This window comes from Lycorma delicatula, chromosome 7 (genome assembly GCF_047948215.1).
Source record: "Lycorma delicatula isolate Av1 chromosome 7, ASM4794821v1, whole genome shotgun sequence".
NCBI lineage: Eukaryota > Metazoa > Arthropoda > Insecta > Hemiptera > Fulgoridae > Lycorma > Lycorma delicatula.
The window spans coordinates 35,729,930-35,749,593 of NC_134461.1; the positions used below are offsets into that span (position 1 = coordinate 35,729,930).

Consider the following 19,664-nt stretch of genomic DNA (forward strand, 5'->3'; position numbering starts at 1 on the left):
AATAAATATAAAGTATATGATAAAAGTAGATATGGTTAAAGTCCATTTTAATTATTTAAATATTGAAATATGAAATAGTGTTAAGGTGAAGATATTATATTTAAATTTTTTAAAAAATACAAAAAAAAAACAAAAAAAATAAAAAAATATATTTGGTACATATAAAAAATTATTTTTTAAAAAAGCTTTTATTTAACTAATATTAATATTAACATTAATAAAAAAAGGAAACAAATTAGAAAAACCCTCTAAAAAGTAAAAAATAAGAATTAAATCAAATTCAGAATTTTAAACAAAAAAATATAATATATTAACAAATATAAAAATACACTGATAATTAAAAAATAAATTATATAAATATCTAATAAATAACCAATAAATAAATTTGTAATATTAAATTTTAAAATTATTGAAAATATTTTAAAATTCCGACACCGTAGTGCTGTACTGTCATCGATGTACCAAATTTCATTGATTTTCATACGATAGATCAAAAGATATAGCGTATGAAGATTTGATTATTCTTAAAGCGAGTTAAATGAAAGCTTTGTTTGTTTATTAAGACTAAAAAAAAAGTAAAAATATTTATTTTTACACATCTAAGTTACATACGTGTATCAAATTTCATTGATTTTCATACGATAGTTGATGAGAAATAAAGGTTTTAAGCAACATGCATGAATTTAGCGTAGGGGTAGCGCGTGGGGGGGGGGCGTCATATCCAAATTCTAACACCGTAGTATTGTATTGTCATCGAAGTTACATACGTGTATCAAATTTCATTGATTTTCATACTATAGTTCATGAGAAATAAACATTTTCAGCAACATGCATGAATTTAGCGTAGGGGTAGCGCGTGGGGGGGGGGCGTCATATCCAAATTCTAACACCGTAGTATTGTATTGTCATCGAAGTTACATACGTGTATCAAATTTCATTGATTTTCATACTATAGTTCATGAGAAATAAACATTTTCAGCAACATGCATGAATTTAGCGTAGGGGTAGCGCGTGGGGGGGGGGCGTCATATCCAAATTCTAACACCGTAGTATTGTATTGTCATCGAAGTTACATACGTGTATCAAATTTCATTGATTTTCATACTATAGTTCATGAGAAATAAACATTTTCAGCAACATGCATGAATTTAGCGTAGGGGTAGCGCGTGGGGGGGGGGCGTCATATCCAAATTCTAACACCGTAGTATTGTATTGTCATCGAAGTTACATACGTGTACCAAATTTCATTGATTTTCATACTATAGTTCATGAGAAATAAACATTTTCAGCAACATGCATGAATTTAGCGTAGGGGTAGCGCGTGGGAGGTGGGTCATATCTGTGGGACCCCGATGGGAAGCCCTAGGAGAGGGCAAGACAGGGGGGTAGACGACTGCCACGACACCCTGGAGTGATTGTGTTAAAGCTTAACGGCGAGGACCGGTCACACTTCGGGGGTGTTAAAAAAAGAGGATTAGAAAAAAAAAAAAAAAAAGGTGGGTCACATCCAAATTCGGGAGGTGGGAGGTGGGTCATATCCAAATTCTAACACCTTAGTATTGTATTGTCATCGAAGTTACATACGTGTACCAAATTTCATTGATTTTCATACGATAGATCAAAAGATATAGCAGTTGCAAGATTTGATTATAACTAAAGCAAGTTAAATAAAAGCTTATAAAAAGTACAACAAAATAATTCAAAATTCAGTAGACGTTAATGGAAATTATTTTAAGCACATATGTACTCACTGAACGAGATGCAGGAAAATCAGTTTGTACAAATGCAGTAAAATCAAAAATTGTACAAGAGTAATATTGTTGTAAACCCACAGAGTTTGTCTAGTGATAAACACGTCGTCGTAATTTAGCTGATTTCAAAGTCGACAGTTCTCAGGTTAAAATTCTTATAAAGGCTTTTATTTGGATTTGAATACTAGATCGTGGTTACCGGTGTTTTTTGGTGGTTTGGTTTCATTCAATTAACCATACGTCTCAACCCACCGGGTTGGTCTAGTGGTGAATTCGTCATCGCAAATCTACTGATTTCGAAGTGGAGAGTTCTAAGGTTCAAATCCTAGTAAAGGCAATTACTTTTATACGGATTTAAATACTAGATCGTGATTACCGGTGTTCTTTGGGGGTTGGGTTTCAATTAACCACACATCTCAGGAACGGTACCTGAGACTAAACAAGACTACATTTCATATACATTCATTCATATCATCCTCATTAATCCTCTGAAGTAATTCCTTACGGTGGTTCCGGAGACTAAGCAGAAAAAGCAAAAAACATACGTCTGAGAAATAGTCAGCCTGAGTTTGTACAAGACTAAGCATTTGCAGGTACAGTTACATTGCAATCATAAGTCGTTTATGCCTTTAATTGTTGATGCGACTATAAATAAAAATATTTCAAAAAAGTTATCTTAAGAGAAAATCGTTTAATTGTATTTTAGATAAATTGTTAGAATATATTTTATATGGTTTAATATTAAAAATGGCAACGGAAACGTAAGACCCTTTCTCGTAATAAGCCGAAGTATTGTGCTGAATTATCCGAAAAGAGTTCCGCTGTTTGGTTTGGTAGAAGAATAACTTTATAAGAATAAATGATTTTTTTATTTACCAGTTTAGCAAGAGTAGCAATGTATTTAACTATAATGTATGTTTGTTCCTCTTTGTAGTTTCACAGATCCAACCGATTACAAGCAACTTTTAAGAAGTTGCTTAAATAAAATCTTCGGTCTAAAAACAAAATATCTTATCTTAAATTATATTATCTAGAAAAGGGCGCTACAATGGGGGGGACACAATTTTAAAAATACGCTATTTTCAAATTTTAATGATATATTTCATAAAGCGATAAAAAAGAAACAATTTTTTTCCTCGTGATTTTTTTTCGAAAATTCATCGTTCTTGAGATATAAACGAAAAATGTGATCAGTAAAATGAAGCAGAAATGCATAAACCTAAACCTATGCGCGATTTCTCTACCTATTTTCTAAAAAAATACCTATTTTCTAAAAAACATTTATACCAGTATCGTATTTCGAAGACTAGTAGTATATTGAATGGTAAAGTATAGAATCACAAAAAAAGCGCCAAGTAAAATAATTATAAAAAATCTGATGTAGACATCACATGACTTCCTTGTACGCCTATTAAATTACATATGCACATTTTTAAAAGTATATAAAATCTTATTTCACTAATAACTTCTCATTTTTTTCATATTTTTTTATTATTATTATTATTATTATTGAATTATTATTTATCGTAAAAGTTTTTTTTACAATCTGAGGTTAATCATTAATAAATCAATATATTCAAATTAAAAAAAAAAAAAAATTAAAAACAAAAAGTAGATGAAGTCTGATTCGAATCGATGTACCTTCCCTGTTGTGAAATCAAATATTTCATTAATTAAAGTTTTATTTGGCTATAACTCTAGAACCAATGAAAATAAGTACCGATATATCGTTGAAAATCTCTCAATGAGGGCTTGTTATTGCAGTTAAGAAAAAGTCCAAAATCCAAATTTATTTTGGATTTTGTGCTTTTTTGGACACTTTTGGTTCAGTCATTAGGGGAGGTGCACAACTAAATGTTACAACAGTCCTAAATCCAAAATTTCAACACCCGACGGCTAATCGTTTTTTTAGTTATGCGAGATACGTACGTACAGACGTCACAACGAAAGTAGTGAAAATGGATATTTCCGTTGAAATCTGAAAATCGAAATTTTTCTCGATCACAATACTTCCTTTACTTCATACAAGGAAGTAAAATTACACTTACTCGTAGTGTAGACTACATGATGCGTATAATATGGGCTATTTATTTTCATAAAATCTCGACAGATGGAAACCCTTTCCATGAGCTTTTGCCGAATAATGAAAATACGTGTTGTAAATATAACACAGCTATAATAAATAAAAAACAATATCCACATAAATAACCTATACTTAAACAGATTGCTACAGTAATAAAACCAATTTTTCAAAGTCTGCTGATATTACTCTTCTAAGGAAATGTTTGTGCGGTCTCATGCAGAATATAGGAGGTGTTAAAGTTATTCAAAAGTTTGGAATGGAACCAGGAAAATATGTTATGCGCGTTAAAAACTATGGACTATCATCGAATAAGAAATCCCGATAAGGAAGCAAAAATAGTTTATTTACATGAAACTAAGAAAAACAAAAAAAGTACTCAACCAGAATATATTAAGGATGAGAAAGAAGACTGATATAATCCGGAATATGGTGCTGGGACGCATTGACCTGCGGTAAATGATGTTCTTGACCGTTTTCCGAAAATTGCATGTTTTATAATTATAAGACCAATTATCTCATGAACCGCTTAAGTAGGAAAAATAAATTTTTACAATGTGTTTGTAAGACACAGCTACTGAGTTTTTTTTTAAGAATTAATGACCTATATTTTCTAAGAAACATAATTTTTTGTGCAAAAAATCAGCTTCAAAAATAGGAAAACTGGATAAAAATTGTAAGTGAAAACGTTTTTGTATTAAAAAACTCAGTTGCTAAAAAAATAAACACCTTAAAACAATTATACCTTAATTTTTATTTAGAAAATAATATCAGTTGATGTAGCCGTCTAATTTGTTGTGCTGTTAATTACACTGATAACATAATTTTTGTTTCCTAACATGCGATACATGATTTTAATCTATTTTTCTTATGTTGAAAACGAATATCAACTCAGAATCTTTCTATCGCCCACCATTTTTGAAAAGTTTTAAATTTTAATTAAAGGATTTTTTTTCATTTTTCTACGTATAATTAGCAGTTTAAGCTCCTATATTGTATTTTGTTAGCTCATTTTTTATTGTTTAACTTTGTTAACATAATTTGTAAGCTATAAATAATTGGTTAGGGATTTAAATTTATCAAAAAATCAAGCTGAACTGTTAGGATCAAGACTGCAAGATTGAAATTTACTTAAAAAGAATACACAACTTTCGGGCTTTCGAAATTGACAAAAAGAACTTTCTCAGTACTTTATTGATGAAAATAATTTGGTTTATTGCATAAATACTGATGAGCGTATGTTGCACTTAGGACAAGTTCATAAACCTGAGGACTGGCGGCTTTTCATAGATTCGTCGAAGTATAGTTTAAAAGTGGTTCTACTACACAACGGTAACAAATATTCTTCGATACCAATCGCTTATGGTATTAATTTGAAAGAGACATACGATGTGATGAAAGACGTTCTTGAAAAAATAAATTATAAAAATAAAACCATAGTTGGAACATATGTAGTGATTTTAAAGTTATAGTTATTTTGTTAGGCATGTAGTTAGGCTATTCTAAGAACATTTATTTTCTTTGAAAATGGGACAGCCGAGCTAGCGATAAACATTATGTTACCAGAGAGTGGAAGAAACGAGACAACTTAACTTCAAATGGGGAAAAAATTATTTACGAACCTTTAGTTGAACAAAAAAAAATATTTTTATCCCCTCTCTATATCAAGCTAGGACTAATGAAAAATTTTGTAAAAGTAATGAAGAAGAATAGTCCCGGATTTTTGTACATCAGGCAGAAATTTCCAAATGTAATTGAAATAAAAATTAAAGAAAGAGTATTTGTTGGTAATCAAATAAGAGAGTTGGTCAAAGATGATGTATTTAACTCAATGTTAAATAATGTAGAAAGTGCAGCTTGGGCTTCATTTAAAGATATTTGCAAACATTTTCTCGGCAAACAAAAATCCGACAATTACCACGATATTATTAATCAACTTCTTACTTCATACAGAGATTTTGGATGTAATATGTCTTTGAAATTACACTTCCTTCACTCACATCTTGATATTTCCCCGGACAATCTCGGAGACGTAAGTGACGAACACGGTGAACGTTTCAACCAAGACATTTCGGTAATGGAAAGCCGCTATAAAGGGAAATGGAATACTAACATGCTAGCCGATTACTGTTGGACATTAATTCGGGGTGTGCCTGAAGCTATTTATAAAAGAAAAGCATCAGCAAAATCATTTTAACACGGTTATGACTATGCAAAATTATACGTTTTACAGATTTTAACCATATTTTCCCTTAATTTTTTTTGAAACGTAATTTATTTAAAACTAAGGGTGATAGAAAATTTTTATTTACAGATCTGTAATGTACGCAAAAAATCAATTCAAGAAATGGTATCACACTTTGAGAAACATAAAAAAAATTTTTTTTTTATCTGCCAGTGTTATTAGTTATTGTTTAATATTACCAACATTATAGCACTATTCCTTATTTTATACATTACGAATGTAAAGTGAAATAAAATTGTTCATGCAGCGCGTTTTACTTTGTTTTATTGTTAATACGATTTTTCCAGCATTGCAGCTTTGAATGCTTATAACTTTATAACGACGGCATTAACAGAAAAACACGTTTCACCACTGTTTTTCTTGTAAAATTTTAAATCGAAATCATGTGTCATATACCACCTTCCTATTTAAAAAAAATAAGTTTCATTCAATATGGCGGACAAAAATGAAAAACCCACCATAATGCAGATTTTTTTAAAAATTATGTAGAACCCCATTTCTTTCTGCCTCCAAATACCTCTCAGATGTATAGTATAAAACTGTTTCCATAGTTAAATCACTCTGTATATCTCATATTATGTATTAATCATACTTCTATTGTTTGTATTTAGCTTACGTGAGAATTGCTGCTAATACAGCAATTACTCTTAAATATGAATAGAATTTGCGCGCGTGCGTGTGTGAACATGCGACGAGTTAAAACAAAAAAAGAAAGGCAGCTACAGTATAGTTCTTAATTTTATTTTTATATGAAAAAAAAATGTTCTTTGCTATTGTCTGGATATAGAGAATAAGTCTGTGTTGCGTAGATGTTAACAATTTAAAAAAAAAATTAATAAAAAATGCCCTTCAGTCAATGTTCAAGGATAAAAATGAGTACGTGCCGTAGGAAATTAGATACACATACTACAGCTTATAATAAAAACACACAGGGGAATGTATAAGGAGGGGGTAGAAAAACTATACTAAATAGACAACACGTTTAATATTTTTAACTGTTTTTACCACAGTAGCAATTATTCAGCTATACGATGAAGAAATAAATCAACCATCTTAGTATATTATTTTAAATGTTAGTTTACCCACACATACGCAACGCACATGCATGCATACAAATTATTTTTTATATAACAATCTGATCAGATATAATTAATGCATTTTTTAAACTCAGATATTTGTGGTTATGTTATATAAGTAGTGTTTTTTACTGAATAGTTAAATTTAAAAATTACATGTGCAATTAAATACAAAAATATTTTGTGATTGATAGATAATATTTGCTATTTTAGTGTACTTTAATCAAAGCAATCCAAAAATCGAAAGGTAACAATATTTTTCTAAATTATCGTTAAATGTTCATAATGATTGGTAAAATGTTAAATTTATCTACAACATGGTAAGTGTTTAATTAAATTGTTTTGTTTTTTATATATTTAACTGAAAATTAGTTTAAACACAGATAATCTAAATTCTTAATACTTTTTTTATAGTAATATGATCTTTACTACTTCTCCGTTAATCTTCGTTGCGGAATGGTTACAGCTCAGCCTTTCACACAGAACTCATCAGGACCGAATCTCATTTAGGCATAGTATTTATTTCTAATACTACAAATTTCCATCTTATATTTCGAATCACAAGCTTCTAACAACGTGGTGAATTAATCATTTTAAAATAAAATGAAAAGGTGTTTGTTATTACAAACTTTCGAAACAATTCTGTTAAATTAACGTAATGGCTGAGTGTTAAAATTATACAATTTATAGACATTGAAGCTGTAATATGTATAATACAAAATACAACAATTATAATCTATAGCATCTCTTTTACGTAGAATTGTAATTTATGTTCTCATTACAACAGAGAATTTAAATTTATGAAATATTAAACTTATGACAGATTAAAATCTATTCTTAACCTAACTGAAAGTTGCATTAGTCTATCAAACATGATTTTTACAAGACGTATTTAGTTAAAAATAATATTAAATAAAATGAAAAACTTAAAATACAGTCTTACCTGAAAACTGAACCATTACAAAAAAAGAAGGTTATCAGTACTTCTGTAAACCAAGTTTTAAGACATTAAAACATCTTCTACGCGCGGGATTAACCGTTTTTCTTTTAGCGGGGATAAACAGCTGACTACTAAAACTACTGACTACTAAGAGAGGGTTGTTAGACCAAGTAAACAACTGTAATACAATTGACCAATCAGAAACACAGAAAAGCAATAAACTTGTTTGTGATTTTTTTTTTTTATCATCGAACCAAATAGAGACATCTTTCAGTTTCGTCGAATCGCTTACTTGTGTGCGCGTTATTTGTGTGGTAATTTTGAAAAACTGTTTAGAAGGAAAAACCACACAATTAGGGCATTATTTTAAAGTGAGGAACATTTATTTCACTGCGTTCAACATAGATTTTTTTTAACTTCGTATCAGATTAAACATTTTTTTTTAAATCTATTGTTTAATGAAAATTATAAATTTGGTTTCAACATGGTTTTTACTAAAACTTATATCATCCACTTTTTTACATACGATATCGTTTTTTCAGTGATTTTTTTTAAATTTAAGATCTATTCTAATAGATTTTTAGATAATAATCATCTGTTTCATTATAAAAAAAATATGAAGTGATTTAATGTTTCATTTGATGTGAGCACATCAATATGGCGAAATTTTTACAAAATTAATTGCCAATTGGTTTTATAAATAAAATACACTTTATTTAGGAAAAATAAATATGAAATATATTAATATTTTTCAGTTTTATAGGAACTGCCTAATTTTTCTATCGCACCTGGGATACATTTGTACAAATAGTAAATGTAATTTATAGATATTGAACGGACAGGTTTTTGCTTGGCTATCTTTAATAGTCGTTGAAAAGAAGTACAAAATACCTTGGTACACTGAATATCTTGCAGGAACTATCAGATTTTTTTGTTTGATGTATGTGAATACTTTATTATTATTGTTGAAATAGTTAATACTTTTGTGTTGTAAATTATTTTTTTGGAAACTATTAAGTATTATTTTAATTATTACATTATTAACCACTTAATAATGTAATAATAATTCTTTAGTATATCTGTCGACAGACTTAGGTCTGATGGATGATCATTAAGTTTTAAATTGTAAATAAATAAAATTGTAAATTGCTTTTGAATTAGGAAAATTATAATGTGCAGTTCTATATAAATTTAAAATATATTAATTTTTAATTAGATACTTTATTTTGCATACTAATGAGTAAAAAAATAAAGTAAACGAGTTTAGAAATGGTAGTTAATAACAAACAGCATCAAATTCTGTGGAATGTTGCCTAATGGTAGTAGCCTGAGAATGTGGATGTCTTGTTCATTATATATTTATGTATGTATTAATCGAATACTTGAAATTATTACTACATAAATTTAAATATTTTTTTAACTTTTATTTTTAAACTTCTATCATTTCATTTTTTTTTCAGATTACAACATTGTTGCCTCCACTAGAGCAATTTAAATTTTTTTCCCTACAATATCATTGAACCAAATCTTACTGGACAGAACTACTACACAGAACTATTTTATCCAAATCTTTGATAATGCTTTTTATTGTGCAATTTCAATTTTATAGAGAATTCTAGAAATAAAAACTAGTGGCAATTATTATTACTTCTACCGATATTTTTTGTTATTACAAATACATTCTTCATTTATTTCTCAAGATTTTATAATAAGTAATTATCTTGTATTTTAATTAAAATAAATAAATAAATAAATTTTAATTAAAAATAATTAAAATTTATTTTTGTTTCCTGGATGTCAGTTGAACTGCATTCATTCCTGGTTTCTCAAATGTAACCCGATAAGAAATCTTTTATAAGGCTATTTTATTGTGTAATCGACCAATTCTGTTTTTAATTATTTAGCCTAACTTTTTTTTCAGTTCACTAATAGATATCAACAGAATATAATAAACAAATATATTCAAATTAAAAAAAAACTTGTTCTAATCCATTTTCAATATTCTGGTTTGATCTATTATCATCAGTAATGAATTTATCCACCTGCACACTAATTTCAGACTACTGTAATACATTAAAAAAAAATCTATATATAAATCATTTTTTAATTATTTTCAAGCAAGGGTACCTTTTTTATCTCTTTTTTATTACTTGAGTGTCTTTGTAAAGAAGAAAATAAGCGCTTTAATTGCTCTTTCATTTTCATTTTTTTTTTCCAAATTAATTTTAGTTTATGCTCTAATATATTTTTTATGTTATTCTTAACTTTTATAATGTTTTTTTGTGAATAAGGTACTGATGGCCTGTATCTCTCTTATCACTAGATTTATATCATATGGCTAGATAATTATTTTAAACAGATTTTTCATTGAAATCATTTATAATTATTCACTCTGATTTTTCATTTTCATTACAATCATTTTATCAAGTTTAATCTATTTCATTAATTATGTTCATAGCCATTTGTGAACATCTCTTCAAACTTCATATAGGAAGAAACATACAACTCAAATTTATATCCATTGCTTTAGACTATATATTGTAACAGTTCCTTTTATTTTCATAATATTATCTAAATGTTTTATTGTCATTGTACATGAATACATTTTATATACTTTTAAATAAAAGTAATTCTATTTATAATGATAGTATGAACAATATGGTAAAACGTGAAAATTCTTTAAAATAATTAAGTATTAAAAACCTCTCTTAGAAAGTAGAAAATATTGAAAATTTTCATTCAAAGGACCAGTAACTGTGCTTTAATTTTGTTCTTTATATGAACTCTCAGTTGTTTTTTTAATTACTGTAAATAGGGTTTTTCAATAACGGTACACTAAGGGAGCTGACCGTTTCCCTTTTTCAACCAAACTATAAGCTGGCTTAGGTGGTATGGACAAGTGGGGTTTGTTTTATTATCTAATCAGATGACATCATCCGATTACTAACATGCCACATTTGTACATAAAATGTAAATACAACAGACTAGAACAATACAATGACTACGACTAGTACAGTAGACACAGCAGTTGGCAAGGGAAAATTTTTCAGCTCGCTGAAAATACTTTAAGTGTTATTTTCCTAACCTTTAATCAAATATTCAAGTTTAGCCTCTTTGGAGAGACATTGGAGAATTTTTAATTTATATTTAACTAATACTAATATTTATAATTTACTTTACTAATATTAATTACTAATCAACACTAACACGGCTTAATTAACTTAGTTAATTAATGAACTTAGTTAATTATAGATTAACACATTAATAAATGGGAGGAAATCAAAAATAATAATCTAAAAACAACCTCAAGACTGAAACTAGATTTATAGCCTATTTCAAACTATATAATCTGATAAAAATTGTAATCTAAATTCAATGACAATTTTATGGTGGTTTTTTTTTACAATAAACTCAATTTTGACTAACTGTTTAACTTTTCACTGCAACTGTTACAACATATTGTGCTCTGCTGTGATGAGTAAATCACTTTTTTCAACAGTTTTTTAATTCTGAATTTAAGGATTTTTTTAATTCTGAATTGTATTTATACATTTTTTAATGTGCTACCATCTATTTTTTCATGCAGTACTGCACTTTGTAGGACTCATCCAAGGAATAAGCACTGTTTACAGCAGGTTATAATAAACCTGATACCACCCATACTAACTTCAACTATTCTTATTTTCTAGTCTGAAAGCAAAATTCACTTACCTTGCTATTTAATTCACTAATGGTTAAAATAAAACCAGGTAATTTATAATTAGAGACTCGACTCCACTTTTGATGAAATTTGGAATTACCTTAATTTGCAACTAAATTATTCATTAATATTGAAACTTTTCATCGGACATGCCTTTCACCAGAGTTATGTCCTTTGTAAGTTACACAGTAGTTGGCAAAAATTTTGTAATTCAGCACAATACAGGTGTAAAATACATTATTTTCTGACCAAATTGGTTAGTGCACATAATTATGGACTCTGCCGAACAATCGGTCAATTAAATATATAAGGGTAATTAGACGAGGTTAGCAAGCAAAGTAAGCATTAGGTTATGCTGATATATTAAGTTCAGTACACGGAATTGTTAGTTACCTAATCTACATCTAACTAAACTCAAGTTTCACTTAAACAAAGATATTTATAAATAATATATATCACATTTATTTTACACTCATGCGTGTTGAATTATAAAATTTTTGTTGAGGGTACTGTTTAACTTAACAAGGATTGTACCTAGGTGAAAGATATTTCAAACAAAATAAACAAATTGTTTATTCAAACAACTGAATTTTTTTTTCAAACAAAAAAATTCAATTGTAATGAATAACTTAGCTCCTAAATAAAGTACAGTTCAAATTTCATAAAAATCTGAGATGAGTCTGTAATAGTAAATAATTACCTAAAATCATATTTTGACATGTATAGTTCTGATGAAAACATTCAATTTTTATGAAATCAGTTGACCATTAAAAGAGATGTGGCTAAAATATAATGCAGTCACTCATTACTAGCAAATAAAAAGAGATATTCAAAAAACAAATACGGCATAAAACTAAATTTTATTTGCTACAAAAACCCTTACATTCTTTCACATAGTAACCATTTTTCGCTACATATTTCACCCAGTGATGAACTAGTTTTCTCATTCCGACAATGAAGAATGCTAGTGATCAATCATTCCTTGATTCATAAGTTCACTGTGTCCTCTTTATTTGCAGAAAGAAGTGAAAATCACAGGGCGCCAAATCTAGTGAATACTGAGAGTGTAGAATAGGTTCAAATTTTAACTTCACAAGAGCCTCGGCAGATACATGCAATGTGTGCGGCTGAGTATTATTGTGTTGCAAATTATCACCTCCATGGACTGTTGAATGTAACTGATCTCCTTTTTTCTGTTTAACCATCATAAGGTATTACTTCAGAGGATGAGTGAGGATGGTATGTATAAATGTAAATGAAGTGTAGTCTTTGGAGTCTACATTCCTAAGATTTGTGGTTAATTGAAACCCAACCACCAAAGAACACCAGTATCCATGATCTAGTATTCAAATCCAAATAAAAGTTACTACCTTTACTAGGATTTGAACCTTAGAACTCTCGACTTCAAAATCAGCTGATCTGCGATGATGAGTTTAACCATTACACCATCTGGTAGGTTGCAACTCATCTCCTAAGGTGTTTTAATGTCGCTATGCTTTCCACAGAATTTACAATTAACCTAATGTAAGTTTTAATGTCATATTTTGTTTTTATTTAAAAATATTGTAATGACAGTAATTGACGTAATTCTTTTTCTCGCCACTCAGCTGACTCAATTGTAAACACACAAGACATGATGATATGTAACAGTACGGTTATACACAATGTATTCATCTATTCAATTCATTTATTACATTAATACTACTCAATATATTCAATGTGTTATTATTAAACTAAAATGCAATTACGACAAATAAGATTACCAGAATTTAATCAAAAATTTTCTTTACAAAATGTAATTCAATCAATAAATAATGCATAAACTTAATACATATTCGTCTATAATCATTCATACTTCAAATAATCAACATATTTATTGGTGCCCCAATCCGGATATTGAACTTCAGCAACGTATTCAATACGACTTATTTAATTTTAAATTGTAAGTTTCAAAATGGACTTAATGCGTAACCCATTGTTCATCTTATTAATTAATTTTACTATTCTTATTATTATGTCTAATTTCTTATTATTAATGTTTACGTTAATATAATTAAATTCAAAATGACTGACCAGGAGGGACTCAACAGTAAGACTTTGCAGACTAATAGCAAGGAACTTTTTAAAAAACATGGTATAATGAAGGCATCAATCACACGAATCAATACCTTTGCTGATAATTTTAACCCCACAAAAAATGAAATATATTCTTTACAAATAAAATTAAGAAATTTGTTAGAATTACAAGTTAAATATGATGACATTCAGTCTCAGTTGGAAGCTATTGATGAGGATACTGACGACAGAATACAAACTGAAGATAATCTATGTAACACAGAATGTAAATTAAAATCTTTGTTAGATAAAATGTCTATAAAACCTCCTGATAAATCAGATCGTACCGATATGAAACCAATTAATAATCAAATGCAGTTTTTACAGCCAATTAAATTGCCATGTTTTAGTGAAAATTTACTTGAATGGCAGCATTACTTTAATACATTTAATGACTTAATTCATTCTAGAAATGACCTTTCTGATATTCAAAAATTATACTACTTAAAGTCATCTTTAAGGGATGAGGCCCTTAATATCATCAAAGACTTACCAATTACAAAGGAAAATTATTCAATCGCCTTAAATCTCCTTAAAAAAAGATATGAAAATAAATACATAATCTCTGTTCATCTTATTGAAAATATTTTAAAAATTGGTTTCATTGAAAAGGAATCTGCAGATAATTTAGATCATTTTATTAATAAAATTAATTCTTGTATAAGTTCATTGGAGGCAATGAATTTACCTGTAAATCCTTATGAGCTCATTGTTATGTAATTACTAGCATCAAAATTAGACAAAAATTGGAAGGAAAGACTTTCTAATGAAAACTTTCCTTATTTTGAAAAAATTTCAAATACTTTGTTGAGTTTCTTAATAATAGAAGACAAATACTTTAAAATGTTGCATCTAAACTTGAGTATAATTCGCAATCAAATAACACTCACTCTTTTAACAAACAAGTATTTAACAAACCCTTTAAAGGTTAAGGGAAATATAACAATACAAATAAAATTTACAGAAGAAATTTAGTTAGTTACCATGCAAATTCAAAAATTATTCAATGTACTATGTGTAAAATCGATCATTATTTATATACATGTAAAAAATTTCTTAATTTAACAGTAGATGAACGCAAGGAATTTTTAGTCTAGAATAAGTGTTGCTTTAATTGTTTTCGAACAGGTCACTCTGTAAATAATTGTATGAATAAGCATGTATGTAAAACATGTTCCAAAAGGCATCATTCCTTAATCCATACAGAGGAAATTAATAAATCTAGCTCTAAGCCTGAAAATAATACTTATCGTGTATTAAAATTACAAACAAACAAAAATGTTTTATTGTCTACTGCTGTGTGCAATACTGTGGACAAACATGGAAATTATCAGACATGTAGAGTGTTGCTTGATTCTGGCAGTCAAGCCAATTTTTGCACAACGGAATTTGCTCGTAAACTTGGGCTAACCTTAACAAAAAATAATCTTCCAATTTCTGGAATTAATAACTCATTATGTCAATCAAATGACAGTGTCACAGTTAAACTATACTCTCGCTATGAAAACTTTACATAAGACATTGTTTGTGCTGTATTACCAAACCTAACTGGCAATCTTCCTGCTGAATCATTTTATTCATCTCATCTTAATTTACCTGAAAACTTATTTCTTGCGGACCCAAACTTTAACATTCTTCAAATATTGATGTCCTTTTAGGTGCACAGTACTTCCTAAACCTTATTCTGCCGAATAAATTTGTACGTAACCAGCATTTTCCCTTGATACAAGAAACAAGACTAGGATATATATTAGCTGGAAACCTTCCTTTAAATGTTACATGCACCAATTCCGTTTCTTCCTTTTTCATTCGTAATGACAATAAACTTCTTTCATCACAGATAGAAAAATTCTGGGAGATAGAAGAACCTATTTTAGTCAAACAAACCTCTCATGATAACTCAATATGTGAAAGGAATTTCATAGAAAATACAATTAGAAATAAGGATGGTAGATTTATAGTTACGTTACCTCGTAAATCAGATAACATCAAACTTGGTGATTCTCTTAATAACGCCAAAAATAGATTTTTGTCTTTAGAATGTAAGCTTATTCAAGACCCTAGTTTTAAGAAGGGATACTCTAATTTTATTAATGAATATATAGACCTAGGTCATATGTCTGAACTTAATTCAAAGGATTTATTGATACCTGACTCAGAAGTTTTCTATCTACCTCATCACGCTGTTTTCAAGGAAACAAGCTTAACAACCAAACTAAGAGTTGTGTTTGACGGCTCAGCCAAATCCAGTAATGGTCTATCTCTAAATGATACACTAATGATAGGACCTACGGTCCAACAAGACTTATTTTCAATAATTTTAAGATTTAGAGTCCATAATTATGTTATCACATCTGATATCACAAAAATGTACAGACAGATTCTAGTTACTCAAAAGGACAGTAATTTACAAAGAATACTGTGGCGCGAAAACCCTGAACAAGACTTAAAGCATTATGCCTTAAGAACAGGTACAACTAGTGCCTCATTTTTAGCTACTCGTTGTTTAGTTCAAATTCCTAATGCCTGCAGAGCCATATTAAATGATTATGTTGATGACCTTATTACAGGAGCTGATAGTGTACATGAAATTAAGCAGTTAAAAACTAATGTATGTAACTTATTAAAACAGTATGGCTTTCTCCTTCATAAGTGGTTCTCCAACTGTCAAAATATTGTTTTCTCCACTGATGATACTGTATTATTAAATACACCTATATCATTAAATAAAAATGAAAACATACGTACTTTAGGTATATTATGGAATAATTACTTATATAAATTAACTTATGAAGTCAATCAAAGGGAAGTTAAAATATTCACTAAAAGACATATTTTATCAATTATTTCTGGTATCTGTGATCCATCAGGTCTTATTGGACCCATTATATTTTTATGCAAACATTTTATGCAAAGCCTTTGGCTAGTCAAGTGCAATTGGGATGATACTTTACCCAATAATTTACTATCGCAGTGGCAAATTGTATATAATCAATTAAGTTTAGTTAGTTCTATAAATGTTGACAGATGTGTAAAGTTAAACATTGATAGTAGCATCAAATCCTTTCAACTCCATGGACTTCCAGATGCATCTCTTAACGGTTTCGGATGTTGTATATATGTTAGAATTACTTACTGTAATGATAAGGTTTCATGTAATTTATTGTGTTCCAAATCACGAGTTGCCCCTTTAAAACAAATGACTCTTCCAAGACTTGAACTCTGTGCTTGTTTGCTCTTATCACGTTTACTTAATCAAGTTACATTAGCTTTAAATGAAAGAATCAATGAAATTCATTTATATTCTGATTCCATGATTGCACTCCATTGGATTCATGGTCAATCCACCAATTGGAAAGTGTTTGTAGCCAATCGAGTTTCAGAAATTCAACAGTTGACTTTTAATGTGAAGTGGCATCATATTGAATCACCTTCGAATCCTGCCGATATACTCTCTCGGGGTTGTCTTCCGGAAAAATTAATTAATTTTATATTATGGTGGCATGGTCCAAGCTGGCTTTGGCTTTTGCAAGATTCTTTCTGTTGGCCAACTAATCACCACTTTAATTCTACTGAAACAAACGTTGATCCTCAATGCCTTGTTCAAAAACGTCAAACTGTTCAGGTATCTCTTTTGACCTCTAATATTACTGATTATACTGAGAAATACTCATCGCTGTCTAAACTAATTCGTGTCTTTACTTATTGTTTTAGATTCATTCAAAATATTAAGCATAAGTCTACTAACGATAGAAAATTTGATGCATTATCTTCAAATGAATTTGAATTCACTCTTGAATTTTTCATTCATCAATCTCAGCATATTTTAAATCTGAAATTAATGATCTTCAAAACCAATGTTTCATTTCAAAACAAAGTAAACTCAGTTCGCTAGATCCATTTTTAGACTATAAAGGTTTACTTCGTGTAGGAGGTAGACTGAAACATTCTAATTTGTCATTCGATAAAAAACATCAATTAATACTACATCCTCATGCAAACATAACAAGGTTAATCATCCACAGTGAACATTTACGTCTTTTACATGCTGGACTCCAATTAACTCGCAGTTCTCTTCGTCAAAGATTTTGGATTGTGAATGCAAAAATAGCTATTCGTTCTATAGTTAGGAAATGCCTAAAATGTTTTCGTTTTAATGCTGATAACCAGCAACTTGGTCAATTACCCTCTTCTAGAATCACGCCTTCGCGAGCCTTTTCTACTTGCGCTATTGACTATAGTGGCCCTATTGTGATTCGCCATGGCGGGCAGAAATCTAAAATTCTTTCAAAGGCCTATATTGCACTTTTTGCTTAGTTACTAAGGCTATTCATTTAGAACTTGTTTCAGATTTAAAAACTGAATCCTTCACTGCTGCCTTAAGACGATTTATTGCTCGCAGGGGTATTTGTAATCAATTTTTTTTTTTTACACCTCTTCTTCCCCTGGTCGGTTATCCATTTAAGTATTCTCAACCCGGGGAAGTGTCCATTTACTCTAAGGAGGCCTTCCCGTCCACCGGCTAAACTTCCGGCACGGCAGGTTAGCCTCCCCGGTCGTATCTTTTGTTGTTGCCTGCCTCTGATCCCCGAGACAGGAAAACCAGGTCCGGCTTCGCCGTTCCCAGCCCCGTCCCGGGACTCGGTCTTGATAATTTGCCTGCCTGAAATCCCGCCATGAGGCACCAGGACGGCGATGCCGCCCCAGACCCTCGCAGCGAGGCCGGGTCTCGGTTTTTATATTACCCAATAAACCGATCACATAACGCCTACTCACAGTCATGACTTTCATAAGGAGACAATATACATGAATATCTTTGTACTACAATTACTACCATCGTTTATTAGTACCCCATACGTCTTTCGATGTCGTCCTTCTCTTTTAAGACTAAAAAAGAGAACTTTTCAAATATACTCCAGTTTTTTCCAGAGCCCAATATGAAACTGATTAGATCCTCGGGTGTAAGATTTTGTATTTCCATTTGGAACCTAGATAGTGTCTATTTGTTGCATTCAAAAATTGTATGCTCAGCTGTGTCGTCGCTTTCACAAAACCCACAACGTGGAGAGCTCCTTTTGCCAAAACGAAATAGATATTGTTCAAAATTTCCAAGTCCAGAAAGCATCTGAGATACGTAGTAACTGACCTCGCCGTGTTTTCGATTGATCCACTGTCTAATGTCTGGTATCAGCTTTTTTGTCCACACAGACCCGTCGTGTTGACTCCATCTCCGCTGCCATGACTGCTTGACCACGTCAGAAGCATCACACCGTTCCATGCCCTGGAATCGAAGCCATCGCTCCAATACTTGGAGTTCTATGGGCATTGACGACGCCAGGACACATGCAGTTTCATAAGATATTGTACGGTAACCGGACGTCACCCCAACCAAAGCATGTCTATGTAGACTCCTTATTCGTCTGGCGTTTCTCTCCGTAAATACTGCTCTATACCAAACCGGCGCAGAATACAGTAAGGCCGAAGTGCAAGCGGAGACTAAAACCTTGCGTTTGGACGAACGTGGGGCTTCACGTCTATTCATTAACAATAAAATGGCCTTGAGTGTTTTTTCAGCAGTTTTGCATCTTTCAACGATGTGGGGACCAAAATATAAGGACTTATCTATAATCAAGTCAAGATATTTAGTTTGTACTACCCTTCTCAATCTATGATCTCCAATTTTCAGTTCGAGGTCTCGTAGTTGTCTTCTGCCCGCGATCATTATATACTCACACTTAATCAAAGATAACGTCAGTC

The 19,664-nt window shown here is 30.2% G+C and overlaps 1 protein-coding gene across 1 annotated transcript; it reads left to right on the top strand.

Annotated features, from left to right (window-relative positions):
• The first annotated feature begins 11,822 nt into the window (after positions 1-11,822).
• Positions 11,823-17,639, top strand: LOC142327976 (uncharacterized). Its single transcript, XM_075371399.1, has 5 exons — positions 11,823-11,841; positions 14,032-14,375; positions 15,748-16,522; positions 16,661-17,532; positions 17,622-17,639. The coding sequence occupies exons 1-5, from the start codon at positions 11,823-11,825 to the stop codon at positions 17,637-17,639; spliced, it is 2,028 nt and encodes a 675-aa protein (XP_075227514.1).
• Positions 17,640-19,664: the final 2,025 nt, after the last annotated feature.